The sequence below is a fragment of the Hibiscus syriacus genome, unplaced genomic scaffold, assembly GCF_006381635.1.
Source record: "Hibiscus syriacus cultivar Baekdansim isolate YM2019G1 unplaced genomic scaffold, ASM638163v2 tig00111059_pilon, whole genome shotgun sequence".
In the NCBI taxonomy this organism is placed as follows: Eukaryota; Viridiplantae; Streptophyta; class Magnoliopsida; order Malvales; family Malvaceae; genus Hibiscus; species Hibiscus syriacus.
In genome coordinates, this window is record NW_024062966.1 from 2,088,941 (window position 1) to 2,106,440 (window position 17,500).

Consider the following 17,500-nt stretch of genomic DNA (forward strand, 5'->3'; position numbering starts at 1 on the left):
AAATTTTCTTTATTTTTAATTATTTCTTTTATTCTATTTTTTTATTTATTATCTTCTATTTGTTATGTTTTTGCACATTGATTTCTATTTTTTATTTATTTAACATTTTGACTCCTTTTTGGTAATCTCAATCGATCAAAGGTAAGCAATTTGAATCGGGTTTTTTAAATTTCAATTTAAATTTTGATTTTCGCAATTAAAGACAACCGAAAAATTAATTGGTACTGAAAGGGTGGTTCAGGGGTGTTAATCCTTCATTGATCGTAAACGACTCCCGAGCCCGACACATTTCTGGTAAAGCACATATCAGGTAAGATGGTGTTCGACCCACCTAAATACGTTTTAAAATGGTCGGTGTCGACTCTAACCCAATTATCCAAGTCAAAGCCCAATTCTGATGCCTACCAGAAAGACGACCACGACATAATAATATTAATAATTATTTTTTAACAATTAATAATGTTAATAGTTAATTTATTATTTTTAAAACTCTAGTAAAAAAACAAAAAGTTAAACATTAGTGACGTTTACTCTTTTCTTTATCAGTTGACTTTGGTGTCCTTATTTAAGGCCCAAAATAACATCTTCTCATGTTTCCAGCAGCTCATTGAAGTTTGGGCTCCTAGGCCAACCATTACGGTAATGAGAAATCCACATTGTTGATGCAATATGGGACGAGTCCTTATTGAATTCGGTTGGATTTGGACTGAGTTATATATTATCAATATTATATATAGTACGAATCAAATGATTTCAATGATTAAGAGATTTATTGTTATCTCTTAAGATTCTGAGTTTGAAATCTGTGTATTCTCTTCAATTTATAAAAAAATATTAATATTTTTTTGTATATAGTCTCGAATTTATTTAAATCCATGAATAATGGGATGAATACGATTTTAATTTTAGGAGTGAAAATGATTTAGAGTTCTATAAAATATACACATAACATATTGCAAGATAAAAAGAACGTTGTCATGAATAAATGTAAAATACATTTTTATTGAGCGAAGATGACTATAAAATAATATATATTTTAAATATTTTCAATCCTTTGACAATAAATATTAAGTTATTCATGTATTTACTAGAGCTCAAACTTATAACGTCTAAAAATAATAATATTTCTTTTAACCACTAAAATAATTTATTAAAGTTATACCTCTTATCCATATCTAATTCGTAAAATTAACATCTTTAGATGTGAACATGCTATTTTGCCATGAAATTTATGTATACCTCCAACAACTTGTGTCATATTTAATGCCTAAATGTCTGGATCGTTTGACATTACATTTCATTGATTTATATTATTGTTACGGCTGTGCTGTAGATGTTTGGTGAACCATACCGTCTTAATTTCTTACCTGTACAAGCTAACACCTAATACATTTATTATTATATTATTTTTTATATGCAAAATAATACATATTTTTTCTATTTTATTTGGAGTTCTATCTTGAATGTGCATAATTGACAAATAATCAGATAAGAATATAAGCTATGATTCGTATTCGACATATGTATTTAAATTTTGATCACCGAAGAAATACTCGGACAATAGAAAATGGCAAAGGCTATTTAATAGACTGATCACTGAGTCACTGACCGGACTCATCACTCCTGTTTGGTACAGCTATTTATTAATGCTGCTCTGATTCAGTTGGACTTTTTGCAGCGATTCTGTTTGTCGTCAGTAAAAACCTTTTTTCTATTGTCGTTTTACTTGAATTCCAGCTCTCTGTAGCTTTTCCTTTTAGCAACGATTTGTCATCACTTAACTCACTGCCGTTGTTCACATGTAAAAATACAAAGAAAAAGCGTCAAAATCCTATCATTTTTTTTCATTTGAGATTAACCATTATTTAATGTAGGGATGGACATGGGTTGGGTTGAGTTTAATTTTTGGTCTACCTGACCCGACTCAAAAATTTTATATCATTTACCCGATTCAACTCGATCTGGAAAATATATACCCTCCATCTGACCCGACTTTTTTAGATAAAATTCGAACACAACCCGATTTGAAATAATAATAATAAAATTATTTTTTATTAAATAAAAACATTGATTTAATTGAAAAAAATATATATAGGGGTATTATTATAATTATTACTAAATATATAAGGCAAAATTATTTTTTTTTGGGTCAGGTCGGGTCGAGTATTTTCACCATAAACCCGAAACCGACCTGACTCAAACAACACATTTAAAAAATTCGACTAACCCGAACCCGAATAAAAAAAACCGACCCGATCGGGTCTGGTCTGGTCTGGTTGGAACCCGTCGGATTCGGGTCCCATACCCATCTGTAATTCAGTAGCTCTAAATATCAGAGTATATCCACTTCAGCTTGTAATCTTTATAACTTATAGCTGATTAGTTATCAGCTTGTTTGTTTGTTATTAGTCAGTTAGTTGATCTATTAGCAGTTGTATTTTAGTTAGTTAGCTATCTTTCAGCTTATATAAACTAGTCTTGTAATCTCTCTTAATGCAAGAAAACATTATTCATTTTACAGCTTCTTCAATCGTTATATGGTATCGGAAGTTTTGTTTTTCTTCTCTCACGCTTCATCATGGTTGAGCCATCGAATGATAGTTTTGACAATGGGGCAAATCCCTATTACTTGTATCAGTCTGACAATCCTGGCATGATATTGGTGAGTCAGTTGCTCTTCAATGATAATTTTCACAGTTGGAAAAGGTCAATGATGCTTACCTTATCTGCCAAGAACAAGCTTGGATTTGTTGATGGTTCAATTCAAGCCCCTGATCCTTCTATGGTCAACTGGTTTAATGCCTGGACAAGAGCAAATAATTTGGTCAATTCTTGGCTTCTCAATTCTCTCTCCAAAGACATTGCTGCAAGCTTACTGTATCACACAACTGCTGCTGAAATATGGAAAGATTTGGTTGATCGATTCCAGCAGGCGAATGTACCACACTTATTTCACTTAAAGAAACGTTTATGCGAGCTTGTGCAAGATAAATTGTCATTAAGCAATTATTATACTCAATTAAAAATTGTTTGGGATGAATTGTTTTCAATTCGACAGTTATGCAGTTGTCTCCAATGCAATTGTGGAGGAGTGCAGCGCATGCTTGCTGAACAGCAGCAAGAACAAGTAATTCAATTATTAATGGGGTTAATTGAGTCTTATGCTCATATAAGGGGACAAATTCTTTTAATGGATCCTCTCCCTCCCATTTCAAAAGTCTTCTCTTTGATTGTTCAAGAAGAGCATCAACGAAATATACAGTATTCCCATCCAATTTCCGAGCCAACTTTTGCTGTTAAGTCTCATCCTAGCACTAATACTCGCAAAAATAGACCCTTGTGCAGTCATTGTAACCTTCTTGGTCATACAAAAGACAGGTGTTACAAACTGATTGGTTGTCCACCTGGTTATAATTCCAAGAATTGGTCCTCTTCGACCTCTTCTCGGGGTAAAAGTTCTCAAGTCATTCATACCAACTCTGTTGCATCTCAGCAAAGCTCTCCTGCTGTCACTGAAGCCTTTACCCCTGAGCAATGTCAACAATTGATTGCCATGCTCACTTCCCAGTTACAATCCGCATCATCCTTGGATATTCCTACTACTTCGATCAATACTGCCATGCAAGGTAAGATCATATCACACATAACTACTTCTGGTCTTGGAATATCTAACTACTGGATTTTGGACTCGGGAGCTTCAAGACATATATGTCATTCAAGAAATAATTTTGAATCATTATTTCCTATAACGAGCTGCTGAGTCACCTTACCTAATGGATCCATCATCCCAGTCAGTTTTGTAGGCACAATTCGATTTTCATCTGATTTTGTATTGCATGATGTGTTGTTTGTTCCAGACTTTCAATTCAATTTGCTTTTAGTCAGTGCATTGCTGAATTTCTCTAACCTTAGTGTGCTGTTTTGCAAAACGAACTGCTTAATTCAGGACCTTCATCGAGTGATTGGGAAGGGTGAGCTGGTTCAAGGACTTTACTTGCTGCAGATGTCTTCATTCAATTCTAATATTTCTTGTAATACTGTGTCTAGCAGTTTATCTAGTGACTGGCATAACAGATTGGGTCATCCCAGTATCCATGTCATGCATCTTCTTAAGGATGTTTTGCTTTTAAAGAATGTAAAGATGAAAGAATCTTGTCAAGTTTGTCATTTGGCTAAGTAACAAATGTTGCCATTTCCAGTCTCTTCTTCTTATACTACACGATTTGTTTGAGTTAGTTCATTGTGATATATGGGAACCCTACAAGCACAAAACATATTCTGGACAGGCTTCATTTCTAACCTTGGTTGATGATTTCTCGAGATCTACCTGGGTTTATTTGCTGCAGCATAAATCTGATGTCAACACCATTATACCCGCTTTTATATCAATGGTTAAGAAGCAATTTGAAATTGATATAAAATCTTTCAGGTCTGATAATGCTCCTGAGTTAAAATTCACTGAATTATTTACTTACTTGGGTATAATGCATCAGTTTTCATGTGTGGAAACACCCCAACAAAACTCAATCGTTGAAAGAAAACATCAACATCTGTTGGTTGTTGCGCTTTATATTTCCAGTCAAAGGTGCTAATTAAGTTTTGGGGTGATTGCTTACTTACTGCAACATATATAATAAATAGACTTCCATCACCTGCCTTGAACAATAAATCCCCTTATGAAATCTTACATGGTCATCTACCAGATTACAACAGGCTACGAGCTTTTAGTTGCCTTTTCTTTGTTGCTACTTTGAAGTCTCAATGGGACAAATTTTCAGCTCGAGCTTTACCTGGGGTATTTATTGGATATCCTCCAGGTGCAAAGGGATATCGCTTTTATGTCTTGCAAACTCAGAAGATTGTTATTTCTAGAAACGTGGTATTCCATGAAGGGTTATTTCCTTTTCAAAATGCAAGCTTGTCTGACAATTCTGTGGACATTTTTCAGGACTTCTGCCTGCCAAATGTTGTGAATGACATGGTCAATGCTCCACACGTGCATGAATTTCAATAGATTCCTCTTGAACATGCTGACTTGAATGGTGGAGCTTCTTTTGGCTCTAATAACTCAATTAGTGATGCTCTTCTAGGCTCTACTGATTCGAATAACAATGCTTCTCTTGAGCATGTTGAATCGCACGCGGATGTTTCTTCTGACTCTACTGCCTCGACTGATGAAATTTCAATACCAGTTCGAGGCTCCTCTCGCACCATTCAGAAACCTTTTTACCTTCAACACTATTATTGCAATAATGTTTCCTCAAAATGTTTATATCCCATCGAAAGTTTTGTTTCTTCTTCAAAACTTTCCACCGAGTATGGAGCATTCGTTGCGAATATCTCGACTGTTGTTGTGCCCTCTTATTACCATCAAGCTATCAAGTCGTCAACTTGGAGAAATGCTATGAGTGATGAACTTCAAGCCATGGAAGAGCTTGGAACATGTACCATTGTTCCATTACCTAGTAGAAAGAGTACTATTGATTGCAAATGGGTCTATCGAGTGAAGTATAATGCTGATGGCTCGATTGATCGGTGTAAAGCCAGACTGGTTGCTAAGGGCTTCACACAGGTTGAGGGCATTGACTACATGGACAACGTTTTCACCTGTTGCAAAGATGACCTCATTTCGAGTCCTCCTTTCACTTGCAACAACACGCAATTGGCACTTGTTGTAATTAGATGTAAACAAAGCCTTTCTAAATGGCACACTAAATGAGGAAGTTTACATGAAGTTACCCCTTGGCTACAAGTCTGAGCTCAAAGGGTCTAACATGGTTTGCAAGCTTCACAAATCCATTTACGATCTGAAGCAAGCATCTAGACAATTGTTCACTGCATTCTCAAATGTTTTTATTCAACTTGGCTTTCAGCAATCTCCATTTGAACATTCTTTGTTCACAAGGGGCTGTGGCAGTGGATTCATTGCTCTTCTCACCTATGTCGATGACATCGTTTTGGTTGGGGAAGATCTTCAAGCTCTTCATAAAATACAAAGCCTTTTACAAAGGCACTTCAAACTAAAGGAATTGGGACCCCTGCGTTATTTCCTAGGCTTTGAAATTGCTAGAAATAGCTCTGGAACCATCTTATCCCAGAGGAAATACACATTACAGTTACTAGTAGATACATGATGTTTGGGTAGCAAGCCGGCTGAGTCACCAATGCTTTTATCCTCGAAGTTGAGTGCAAATGAAGGAGAATTACTTCCTGATTCCCAAGAGTATCGTCGATTGATAGGTCGTTTGTTGTACTTGACTAATACTAGGCCATATATTGTTCATACTATACATTTGCTGAGCCAGTTTGTCTCCTCTCCTCGCCTACCTCATATGATTGCCTTAAAGCATCTTCTGGCGTACATTAAAAGTTCTCCTGGCCTTGGTTTGTTTTTCCCAATTCAATCCACTAACCATTTGATCATATTTGTTGACTCGGACTATAGTTCCTGTCCATATACAAGACGCTCCACAACTGGTTTTTGTACCTTCTTTGGCAACAGTTTGGTATCCTGGAAATCGAAGAAATAGACTGTTGTTAGCCGATCTTCTTGCGAGGCTGAATATCAAGCTATGGCTACATGTGAATTAGTTTGGCTCGTCTCTTTGCTCTCTTCATTTCACGTGGATATTGATTACGCCAGATTATATTGTGACAATCAGGCTGCAATCAATCTTGCAACTAATCAAGTGTTCCATGAGAGAACAAAGCACATAGAAGTTGATTGTCACTTCGTCCGAGACAAGGTGAAAGCAAGTTTTCTGAAGCTGTTTCACTTCCTCTCCTCAGACCAATTGGCTGACATCTTCACCAAAACCCTTCGGCCTCCCATACATCGAACTTTCATTGCCAAGCTGGGTCTCTTTAAAATACATGCACATCAGCTTTAGGGGGTATTAGAGTATATCCACTTCAGCTTGTAATCTTTATAACTTATAGCTGATTAGTTATCAGCTTGTTTGTTTGTTATCAGTCAGTTAGTTGATTTGTTAGCAGTTGTATTTTAGTTAGTTAGTTATCTTTCAGCTTATATAAACCAGTCTGGTTGGAACCCGTCGGATTCGGGTCTCATGCACATCCGTAATTCAGTGGGTCTAAATATTATAAATTTAGATAATGTTTAAATTTATATACGTTAATTGTTATTTGGAATAAATTTGATGTGGATATTGATGATAATATTTTTTTGAACAAATATCGATAATTATATTTGAATAGTAATTCTTAAATTTAACGTGTATAATAAATAAAATTATAAAATTTAAATTAAATTCATAAAATTGATACTACTACAAATGTGAATTAGGTGATTAAAACAAGTTTCACCAATCATTAAAGTAAATAATAATTATTAGATGGAATGTTATTTAGTACAGAAATCGTCAAATTATGTACGTGGCTTAGATTTATATTTATTTACTAAAATTCAGATATGCCATTATTGATAACCACATGGTGTCCTAAATAGGACAACTCGAAACATAGAAACTTTATGATACATTTTAAAATTAAGTAATATAATAATAATTATAAATAAATTTAAATATGTGACAATAGATCTTTTAAATGGGATTAGAGTTTGAATTTAATTTTGTAAATGAAAATTTTAGATTAAATAATAAGTATTTATAACATTTAGTTTATATTTTTTATGATAATAAAATCTAGGTGTAATTATATATAAATATACATATATGATAAATGATGGATCTAGAAAATTAAGACTGAGTATTCAAATTTTTAATATTTTTTCTTAAAAATGACGAGCATTTAATATTTTTTTAAAATATCTGTAGACACCCGTTTTTGTTCGAGTTTAAAAAAATATTATTATTTTTTTATTATTAATATTTTTATTATTATGTTTGCAGGTCTTTTATTCTAACCCCCATTTCCTACAAACTACCCACTAAACCACTACTCACCTACATAACCAACCCCTACCCACCACCTCGCACGTCTAAACTCACGCATGTTTGAAGGAAAGTGGGAATCTTGGGCTAGTTATTTATCAACTTTAAATAATGTTGGGGGAGAATCCAAAAACCCAACAGATCAACAACGGGGGGAATCGAAAAAACCAACAGAACCCACAACGGGAACAAACGGCCACGCACAGCCAAACAGAGAGTCACGAACCCACGGTGACCATCATCAGGCCACAACAGACCCAAGGAAAAGGCCACGGGAGTACACAACAGAAAATACCCACACCACAATACGCATCAACGGTACCCAAACAGCACAGTCCCAGAACACCATCAACAGAGAACAAAGATCACAACAACAAAACCACAAAAATATCACCAAACCACCACAAAACAACACATCGACGAGTACAAGTATAACCACAAGAGAAGCAGAACCATTCGAAAAACCCGAAGCCAAGTAAAAAAAACAAAATACGAAAGGACTTTCGTAGATCGACGAACTTTGAGGCGTTTCCAGGCAAAACGAAGCCCGTATTCGTATCCGGGGTTGAAGAACGCGTCGAAAGGTGACACCTTTTCTATTCTCCGGCGCCGGCGGATGGCACTCGCCGGCAGACAACGGCGGTAGAGGCGGTGGAACTTCGCCGGATTCTGGGCTCGGTCGAAGCCTCTGGGAGAGCTCACTCCCCTCTCTCTCTTCTCTGGTTTTGAGGTAAGGAAGAAAATGATAACATATAAGGAAAATAAGCCGTGTGATAAGAGTTATATACCAAACGCGAAGCTATGTCGTTTTGGACTCAAACTTTCCATGTTTTGAACAAAAAGGGGATAATATCCTTTTTAGTCCCCCATGCTCTGTAATCTGGTCGTTTAATCACTTAATGGAGTTTTAGTGTTTTGTTTTGGGCATTTGTTTTCTCTCGTTTACAATTTAGTCCTCTGTTATATACTGCGCCATATTTATTAACATTCGAATTTGGGTAATAATGTTTACGACTCTTCTATTTTTGTCCTCTATGTTTTTATTTTATTTATATATTTTTTCCTTCATGGTTTTAATTTAATTTTGTTTTTTCTATTTTACTTTACTACATTTTTTTATTATTTCTATTCTTATTTATTTGTTTGTTTTTTAACTAATCTTTTATTAATATTTTTTATTATTTTATTTTATTTTTTTATTATTTTATTTTCTTTTTCCTTCTTTATCCATTTTGTACATACATATATATTTCATTTCTTTTTTCTTCATGTTTATTCTTATTTCATCATCATCTAACATTTTCTTGGCATTTTCAGTGATAATTCCAATCGATCAAAGGTAATTATTTGAATCGAGTTTTTTAAATTTTAATTTTAATTTTCGCAAATAAAGACAACCGGTAAATTAATTGGTACTGAAAGGGCGGTTCAAGGGTGCTAATCCTTCCTTGACCGTAACCCACTCCCGAACCCGACACGTTTCTGGTACAACGCAGATCAGGTAAGATGGTGTCCGACCCACCTAAATTCGTTTTAAAATGGTCGGTGGCGACTCCAACCCACATCAATTCAAGTCGAAGCCCAATTCGGGGCCCAACCGAAAGACGGTTGTGACAATATCAAACTAAATTTAACCATTTTTCCCCTAAAATAATGGGATGTACTTGGTCCACTAGGAGACTTTGTGCACACGATGATATATTTGAATAACTATTAGAGAAATTTATAGAGAACTATTTTAATTAGTATAATTTTAAACATAATTATATTATTTTAAATTATATATATATATTTGAAATATTCAAATTATAATTTAATTTATAATACATATTTCTAAATATGAGATAAAAATATATAATTATACTTTATCAAATTTGTTTTATGATAAATTAAGATAGTAATTAAGTAAAAGTGTAAAATACTTCATTAAAAACTAAAAAGAAACCTTTAAATATATATAAAAAAATTCACGACGCTTTACGAGAGCACCGTTAAACACCATTAATGATAAGCACTTCTAAACATCATTAATTTAGCTTATAAAGATTTAAAATTCTAAATGAATCAATGTATAACTATAAATTAGTTAAAATTTTAAAGGTGAATTATTTAAAATAAAATATTAATTATATTATTTTCCATAATTTTTCATAATATTTTATAGGTAAATTATACTTTTTATTGTTAAAAAAGATTATAGAAAATAATATAAATAATATTTTATTTTAGATAATTTACTTTTAATTTTTTAACTATTTATAGTTGTACATTAATTCATTTAAAATTTTAAATCGTTATAAGCTAAATTAATAGTGCTCACTACTCAAATATGCTCATCGTTAATGATAATCGATGATACTCATCGAATGTGATAGATTGATCCTACAAAAACAAAGAGCAAAAAACAAAAAGTCAAAAGAGAAGCAGATCAAACCAAATCGCATTTAAACATAGTTCTTACCCAATTGTAGTTACCATTGCCATTTTACCAAACTACATTTATTGTCGGGTGGTATTTTTAGAATTGGATTAATTACAATCATGGATCTCATCCTGGCAGTTGAATCGTTTTGATGTCAATATAATAAAATAATAATAAAAATTTTATGGAGTATAAATTAATATAAAATAAAAATAATTATAATTTATAGAAATATAGAAGTAAATATTTAACGAATTATATTTGAAGATTTAAATTTTATTTAATTTTTAATTTAATTAGATTTTTTATTTATTATAAATATTTATATTGTTATAATAAAATGAATGTAATTTAATATATATTTTAAACATATAAATACATATATTTATATATTTTTATATTATAATGTAATTTAATAAATCTAATATCATCTAAACTTATAAAATAATTTTTATATTTTTACGAATTATTAATAAAATATAAAGCAGCAAAGAAATCCGTTCCATCAAAGTATTTATGAAATGTAGCAGCGAAAAATAAACTAAATAAAATACAAATCCAAAAATAAAACTACAAACAAATAAATTTATTATTAAAATAATAATTTAAGTTTTATATATATATATATATATATATATATATTTTAATGTTAAAAGAAGATATGATTCAAATTTAATTAAAAACAAATTAGGTGTTCTCTTCTCTTTTTCTTTGAAGTTTGTCTTTCTCTATATATCATATTAATTCTTTCTTCTTTAACTTTGTATATCTAGTGTCGTTATGATTTTGATGTTAGTTGTCGATAATTTGTTCCTTTTTTTTAACTTTTAATAAGAATAATTTTAATTTTGTGATATATTTTTTGTGGTATATTTTCGGTTTTTTCTCTCTTGATTATTTGATCATTCTTTTATTTGTAATCCTGTTAATCTTTCCTGATATTGACTCTCAGATTAAATTTGGATACACGATTTTACTTTTGCAGATAATTTCTCTTTACGTTCGGTTCTGATTTTTGATTTTGGTAGTCTTTCAATAGCTTAATCTCATTTTGTAGTTCGTTTGTCATTGCAGTCAGATTTGTTCGTATCTATTTTTTGTTCGGGTGTTTTGATTAGATTTTTAACATTTTCTATGTATGGTCATCATATAATCTAAAGTGAATAGTTTCAGTTTTATAGAAAAATATCTAAATTATGTATTTAATTTACGATGATAAATGTAAACTCTTATGTAATTTAAATATTTTTAATTTTTAATAAAACTAACTACTTATGTTAGAAAAATAAAAATAGGCTTAAAATAAAAGAAAAACTAAGAAAAAAATAGTCAAGTGTGAATATTTAATCGAATTAATTTTTAAATTAATCAAATCAATAAATCATATTTCATTTAATTATTTTTAAATTAATCAAATCAATAAATCATATTTATTGTTTAAATTTTATTTAAAATTTTTAATAAAATTCAATTCAAATAAAATTACTATGTAACCAGCTCCTCGTCAGTGTAATATTCACCTTCCGCCCGCAGATTCCTTGTTTGTTACATGAACTCTAGCTCCATCTTATGCCACGTGTCAATAATAAGGTTCATGGACCCACTATCCCCAAATGAAACCTCTATAAAGGCGCACCTTATTTCATTTCATTCTCTCTCTCTCTCTAAAAAAGTTCCCAACCAAATTCCACTCTTTCCCTGTGGGAATTTCTAATTTTTTTAACAACTAATTTTTTCCGCTATTTCTTTGTCAAATAGTATATTTTTCCGTTACAGTCTCGGAGAGCGGTCAAAATTCTCCTCAGGCGCATTTATGACCGTCGGATCAAGCTCGTGATCCGTGACACAATTCTTATTTTCACTCCTGTTTTTGTTTGAGGTATTATTATTACTCCATTTTTTCTGTTATTATTATTTAATTATTTGTATTTCCTTTTCATTCCTTCATCTGTAATTAATTTCACAGAAGCACCTGAAATTTTGGAATCTCTGATCTACTTTTTTTGTTCTTTATCTTAATTGCCGATGTAATGCGGGTTTTGATAAGGCGCGTGCGCGGCTAAGATTTTACCTGTCTTAAAACCGGTGGATCGGACGGTCAGATTATCGGCGGCGGAACCTTGATTCTTCGTGAGGAAGCGCAGATGTCGGGGCCACTCGATCGATTCGCTAGACCTTGTGAGTTATTATTATTATTTTTTTGTTTCTTGAACTGATTTTTATTAATTGTAGGGTTTCCTATAGCTTCAGTTTGGTTATTAGAAAAAAATCAGGTAGTCTGTAGATGAATCATGCTCGATTTAGCAACAGAGGAAAGAAATTCAGTCGTGTTTAGTTTGTATTGTAAAAAATATAAAATTATTTTATTTTATTTAATTATTAGTGCATTTGTATATATTTATTTATGTGAGTTCTGATTTTGGTAATTGTTTTCGCGTTTTTTTTCTTTTGTTTTTGGGTTTGATTCAGTTTTTTTAATTTATCTTTGTATTTTTTTCTTTCTCCGAAAGATTTGATAACAACAATACACATCTATAATGATTCAGGCTTCGAGGGGATTTCAGGTAGCGATGAGAGGAGGGAGAGGAAATCTGATTTCGAGAACTCTGAGGATGAAAGACGCACAAGAATTGGATCCTTGAAGAAGAAAGCTATAAATGCATCTACTAAGTTTAAGCATTCTCTCAAAAAGAAGAGTAGTAGAAGGAAAACCGTGGACGTGTAAGCTCTGTATCGATTGAAGATGTTCGTGATGTTGAAGAGCTACAAGCTGTTGATCAATTTCGACAAGCGCTGATTATGGATGAACTGCTTCCAGAAACACACGATGACTATCACATGATGTTGAGGTGCTCTTAATTTTATTTCCTATTCTCAAAATATTAGTGTAAAGTTATAGAAACTCAATTCCATATCTTGCTAGGAGTTGACAGCCTAGTTCCGAATATTCTATCGACAGTGTATATTAATTTCCATAATGGATTGTGAATGGTACGTTCCATGGTTGTTAAAATCTTTGCACGGGTTTAACTTGGCTTGTTAGGGAAACCAGTAAGAAAAAATTGGCATGTTTTTCAAACACATATTTGTTTTCAGCTTGCTGAGATGATATCTACTTTTCTTGTTGTTTGAAGCCTTCTCATTCATTCTGCTCCCTTCCTCTTCTTTACTTGCCTCGCCAACTTTTGAGTACCATGAAAAGTAATAACTAGTATAGAACCTTACTCTTGTGTAGGTTCTTGAAAGCAAGGAAGTTTGATTTAGATAAAGCTAAGCACATGTGGGCAGACATGCTTCAATGGAGGAAGGAATTTGGTGCTGACACTATCACGGAGGTAGTCATGGTTAATAATTTGCCCGAGTGTAGTGTATTTTTTTAATCCATGTTTTTTCATCATTTAGCATTTATATTTCAGGATTTTGAGTTCAATGAGTTGAATGAGGTTCTAATGTATTACCCTCATGGTCATCATGGTGTTGACAAGGAGGGAAGACCTGTGTATATTGAAAGGTTGGGAAAAGTTGACCCCAACAAACTCATGCAAGTTACAACCATGGACCGATATGTAAAATACCATGTCCGGGAGTTTGAGAGGGCCTTCACTGTGAAGTTTCCTGCATGTACAATTGCTGCAAAGAGGCATATAGATTCAAGCACGACAATTTTAGATGTTCACGGTGTGGTACGTTTCATGCAATTATTTGTTTCCATCTTAATTTCTGAGCATTTTCTGCTTATTAGTAGCTAAATCCTAATTGTTTTCATATATGTATTAGGGCTTTAAGAATTTTACCAAGTCTGCAAGGGACCTGATTATGCGGCTTCAAAAGATTGATGGTGACAATTACCCTGAGGTCTGCAGTCTCATTGTGCTTATATGAATTACAAACTCATGCTTATTTAATATTGAGCTGAAATTTCGTTATTTGGTCTTTTCTATTTTTGCAGACTCTTCATCAAATGTTTATCATCAATGCTGGACCTGGATTTAGGCTGCTGTGGAACACTGTAAAGTCTTTTCTTGATCCCAAAACAACTTCCAAGATACATGTATGTTAATAGTTTTCAGCATTTTTTCTTTCAACTTCTCGTTCTATCTATTTGTTGGTGAATTATAATCATATGTGCTGTATATTATGGAATGACTTTAGGTTCTTGGAAACAAGTACCAGAGCAAATTGCTTGAGATTATCGATGCCAGGTAAAGGGCCTTCGAACTTTCCTGACATGATAAATTGTTCTCTTTATCTTCATTTCTCCTTTTCGCTATCTACTTTTCATTATCATTTGTCTCCTTTCAATATGTGTGCCTTTTACTATATTTCACTTCTTGATTGCCTTTCTGTCTAAAAGTTTATGGTGATACTTCAAATCCATTCAGTGAGTTGCCAGAATTTCTGGGTGGTACCTGTACTTGTGCAGATCAGGGAGGTTGCCTTCGGTCTGATAAGGGGCCTTGGAAAAATCCAGCAATTTGAAGGTTATAAACTGACCTTGGTATTTATTTAATAGTGCTAAATCCATTACTTTTAAGTTTTAAGTTCTTCATCAGTGTACTTGCTTTTAATGAGGAAACACTTTGCTGTGTGTATCTTATATTTAGATGGTTCTTAATGGCGAGGCACGACATGCCAGACAAGTTGTAAAAGTTTTAAATAGTGAAGGGAAGGTTATTGCTTACGCTAAGCCACAGTATCCAATGGTATGCCATCTTTATAACTTCCTCTGATGCTTGTCTATCCTGGAAAATCTTGATATTCCTGTTTTTGAAGTACTATTTTTGCATTATCTCATTACGCTTGTGCGGTATGAAGCAGCTTAAAGGTAGTGATACTTCTACAGCAGAATCTGGATCAGAAGCTGAAGAAATTGCATCCCGAAAGCAATGAAGAGTTATTCACAACTTCGGCTGACTCCTGTTCGCGAAGAAGTGGGTTTTTTCTTTTCTTTTTTGGAACCTTTTAATCTTTCACACTGACTAATTGTTTTTACTTCATTTTCTCTGGGTCATCTATTCACCATTCATTTACAGTTTTCTTTTTACTTTTTGTTTGGCTGTTAATATAATTATGTCGTGTCCAACACTGGTTATTAGCATTATTTCCAAGTTGCTAATAGGGTATGCAATTATGCAGGCGAAGGTCATTGGGAAAACAAGCTATGCTGGAAACTACTCGGGATATGATGACTATGTTCCTATGGTTGACAAAGCTGTTGACTCTACTTGGAAGAAACAAACTTCCCTTCAGAGGTTTTCTACTCACAAAGGTTAACAAATATAACCTTGAATGCCTCTCGTCTTTTAGACGCATTATTTTTTTTTCTTAAAAGCTTGCTTAGACCTTTTATTAAAAATGGAAATACTGTTTTGCACTACAGGTGCATTAATGTTGCCAGAAACTCCCAAGGCCACAGAAGGAATTCTAGCTCGGATTATGTTGACTATCATGGCTTTCTTGATGACACTTTACACTCTCCTCCACTCAGTATCATACCGTATACTGGAAAGCTTCCTGAGACAGTTGCTGATCGTTGTCAAAATGTTACTGAACTTACCCCTGATTCAACTCAACAGGCAGAGTCTCGTCCACCTTCTCCGACCCCTCCTTTTTCTCAGGCTGATCTTTTATCTTCTGTTCTCAAAAGACTGGGTGAGCTTGAGGAGAAAGTTGATACATTACAAGCGAAGCCATCTGAGATGCCATATGAGAAAGAGGAATTGTTAAATGCTGCAGTATGTCGTGTCGATGCTCTAGAAGCAGAGCTTATTGCTACCAAGAAGGTACCGGCAGAATTCTTAATTTTATTACCATTTTGCAAAATATAGTCCACATTTCTGTTAATACTCCCTCAGCCCTTCCAAGAGGAATTGAATTGTTTACATGGCTCCACAATACCTTAAATGCTACACCATTACATTCTAAATTAGTGCCTACCAAGACCCCTAGCATTTTAGGCTTTACTGGTGCCCTAGGCCGCACTAATTTTCTGGAAACCTTGAACTCTCTAGGGGTATATTTATGGTCTTTCTTGCTTTCATTTTCTGAAAGTTTCTTATCTTTTGTGTTTACGTGCTGTGTATTGAATAGGCTCTTCATGAAGCTTTGATGAGGCAAGAAGAACTGCTTGCTTACATCGACAGTCAAGAGGAAGCCAAACTGAGGGTACGCCATTTATCTAATATTCCTATTGTTTATGTACTCTTGATGGTTACATTTGATGTTATGTATTGTATTACGGCATTCGACTTATGATTGCATATCCCTCTGTTTCAGAAAAAGAAGTTTTGCTGGTGATATGCTTTGCTACTGATGGTGAACCTACAAAAACCACTTACCCATTGCGAGTCGCTTTCCACTTTACTGATGAACATACAACCACTTATGTCAATCTCGTGGGGGTTGTACTGCTTTAAGCCAACAACATATTCGTCTGTCCGAATACCAAACCTTCCGCATGGAATTGCACAACTGTAATCGAATCCTCTGTCGACTCTCTTTCCAATGTAATGTTTGATTTGCTGCACTTCTTAACTACAAAGATTTTCAAATATATGTTGCCTTTGGAACTCTGTTGTCATAAGTTTGGTTTGCTAAGTTATTTATAAACTTTGATATTACGGTTTCCAAAACCCTGTAAGATTTCTAATGCATGCATACAAGCTCAGATCCATCAAAGTATACAAATCTAGAAACTCAATCCGATCTTCTAACTCGAAACATGAACGAGCATGATCCAAACATGAAATGTCGAACAAAGTGGATTGAAAGAAAAAGGAAATGTTGTTTAAAATGTGAACTGCATTTTTAGGTTATATTACCAAATGTTGTATGTATATAAATTACCTTGTTGTACATTACAACTAGGACTGACCAAGAGCATTCTCTAAAGTTTGAGGCAATAATGGTTAAACATATACACAACAATGCAAGTAAAATGCTAAATATCCAAGGTTATAATACAAATATTACACCAAGGGAATTCATCTGTGGGGCTGATATGACCATGCCACCGACAACATCGGAGATTGGTCACGATCGTCACCGTACCAGTGGAATGGGTTCTGCAATCACAATCAAAGGAAATGGGATGTGAAAAGAAAACCCTTCAAAATATAACTGAAGTTTGCATGGTCTCAACTGTCTAGGCACTGGGAAATTTTGA

At 33.5% G+C, this 17,500-nt stretch overlaps 1 protein-coding gene and 1 pseudogene across 1 annotated transcript; both read left to right on the forward strand.

The window, feature by feature from the left end:
- Window positions 1-2,578: 2,578 nt before the first annotated feature.
- On the forward strand, window positions 2,579-5,719 carry LOC120151472. Its single transcript, XM_039163910.1, has 5 exons — window positions 2,579-3,626; window positions 3,858-4,159; window positions 4,347-4,429; window positions 4,642-4,879; window positions 5,015-5,719. Exons 1-5 carry the CDS (start codon window positions 2,579-2,581, stop codon window positions 5,717-5,719), a joined length of 2,376 nt encoding a protein of 791 aa, XP_039019841.1.
- Window positions 5,720-12,329: 6,610 nt separating this feature from the next.
- LOC120151574 lies at window positions 12,330-16,963 on the forward strand (annotated as a pseudogene).
- Window positions 16,964-17,500: the final 537 nt, after the last annotated feature.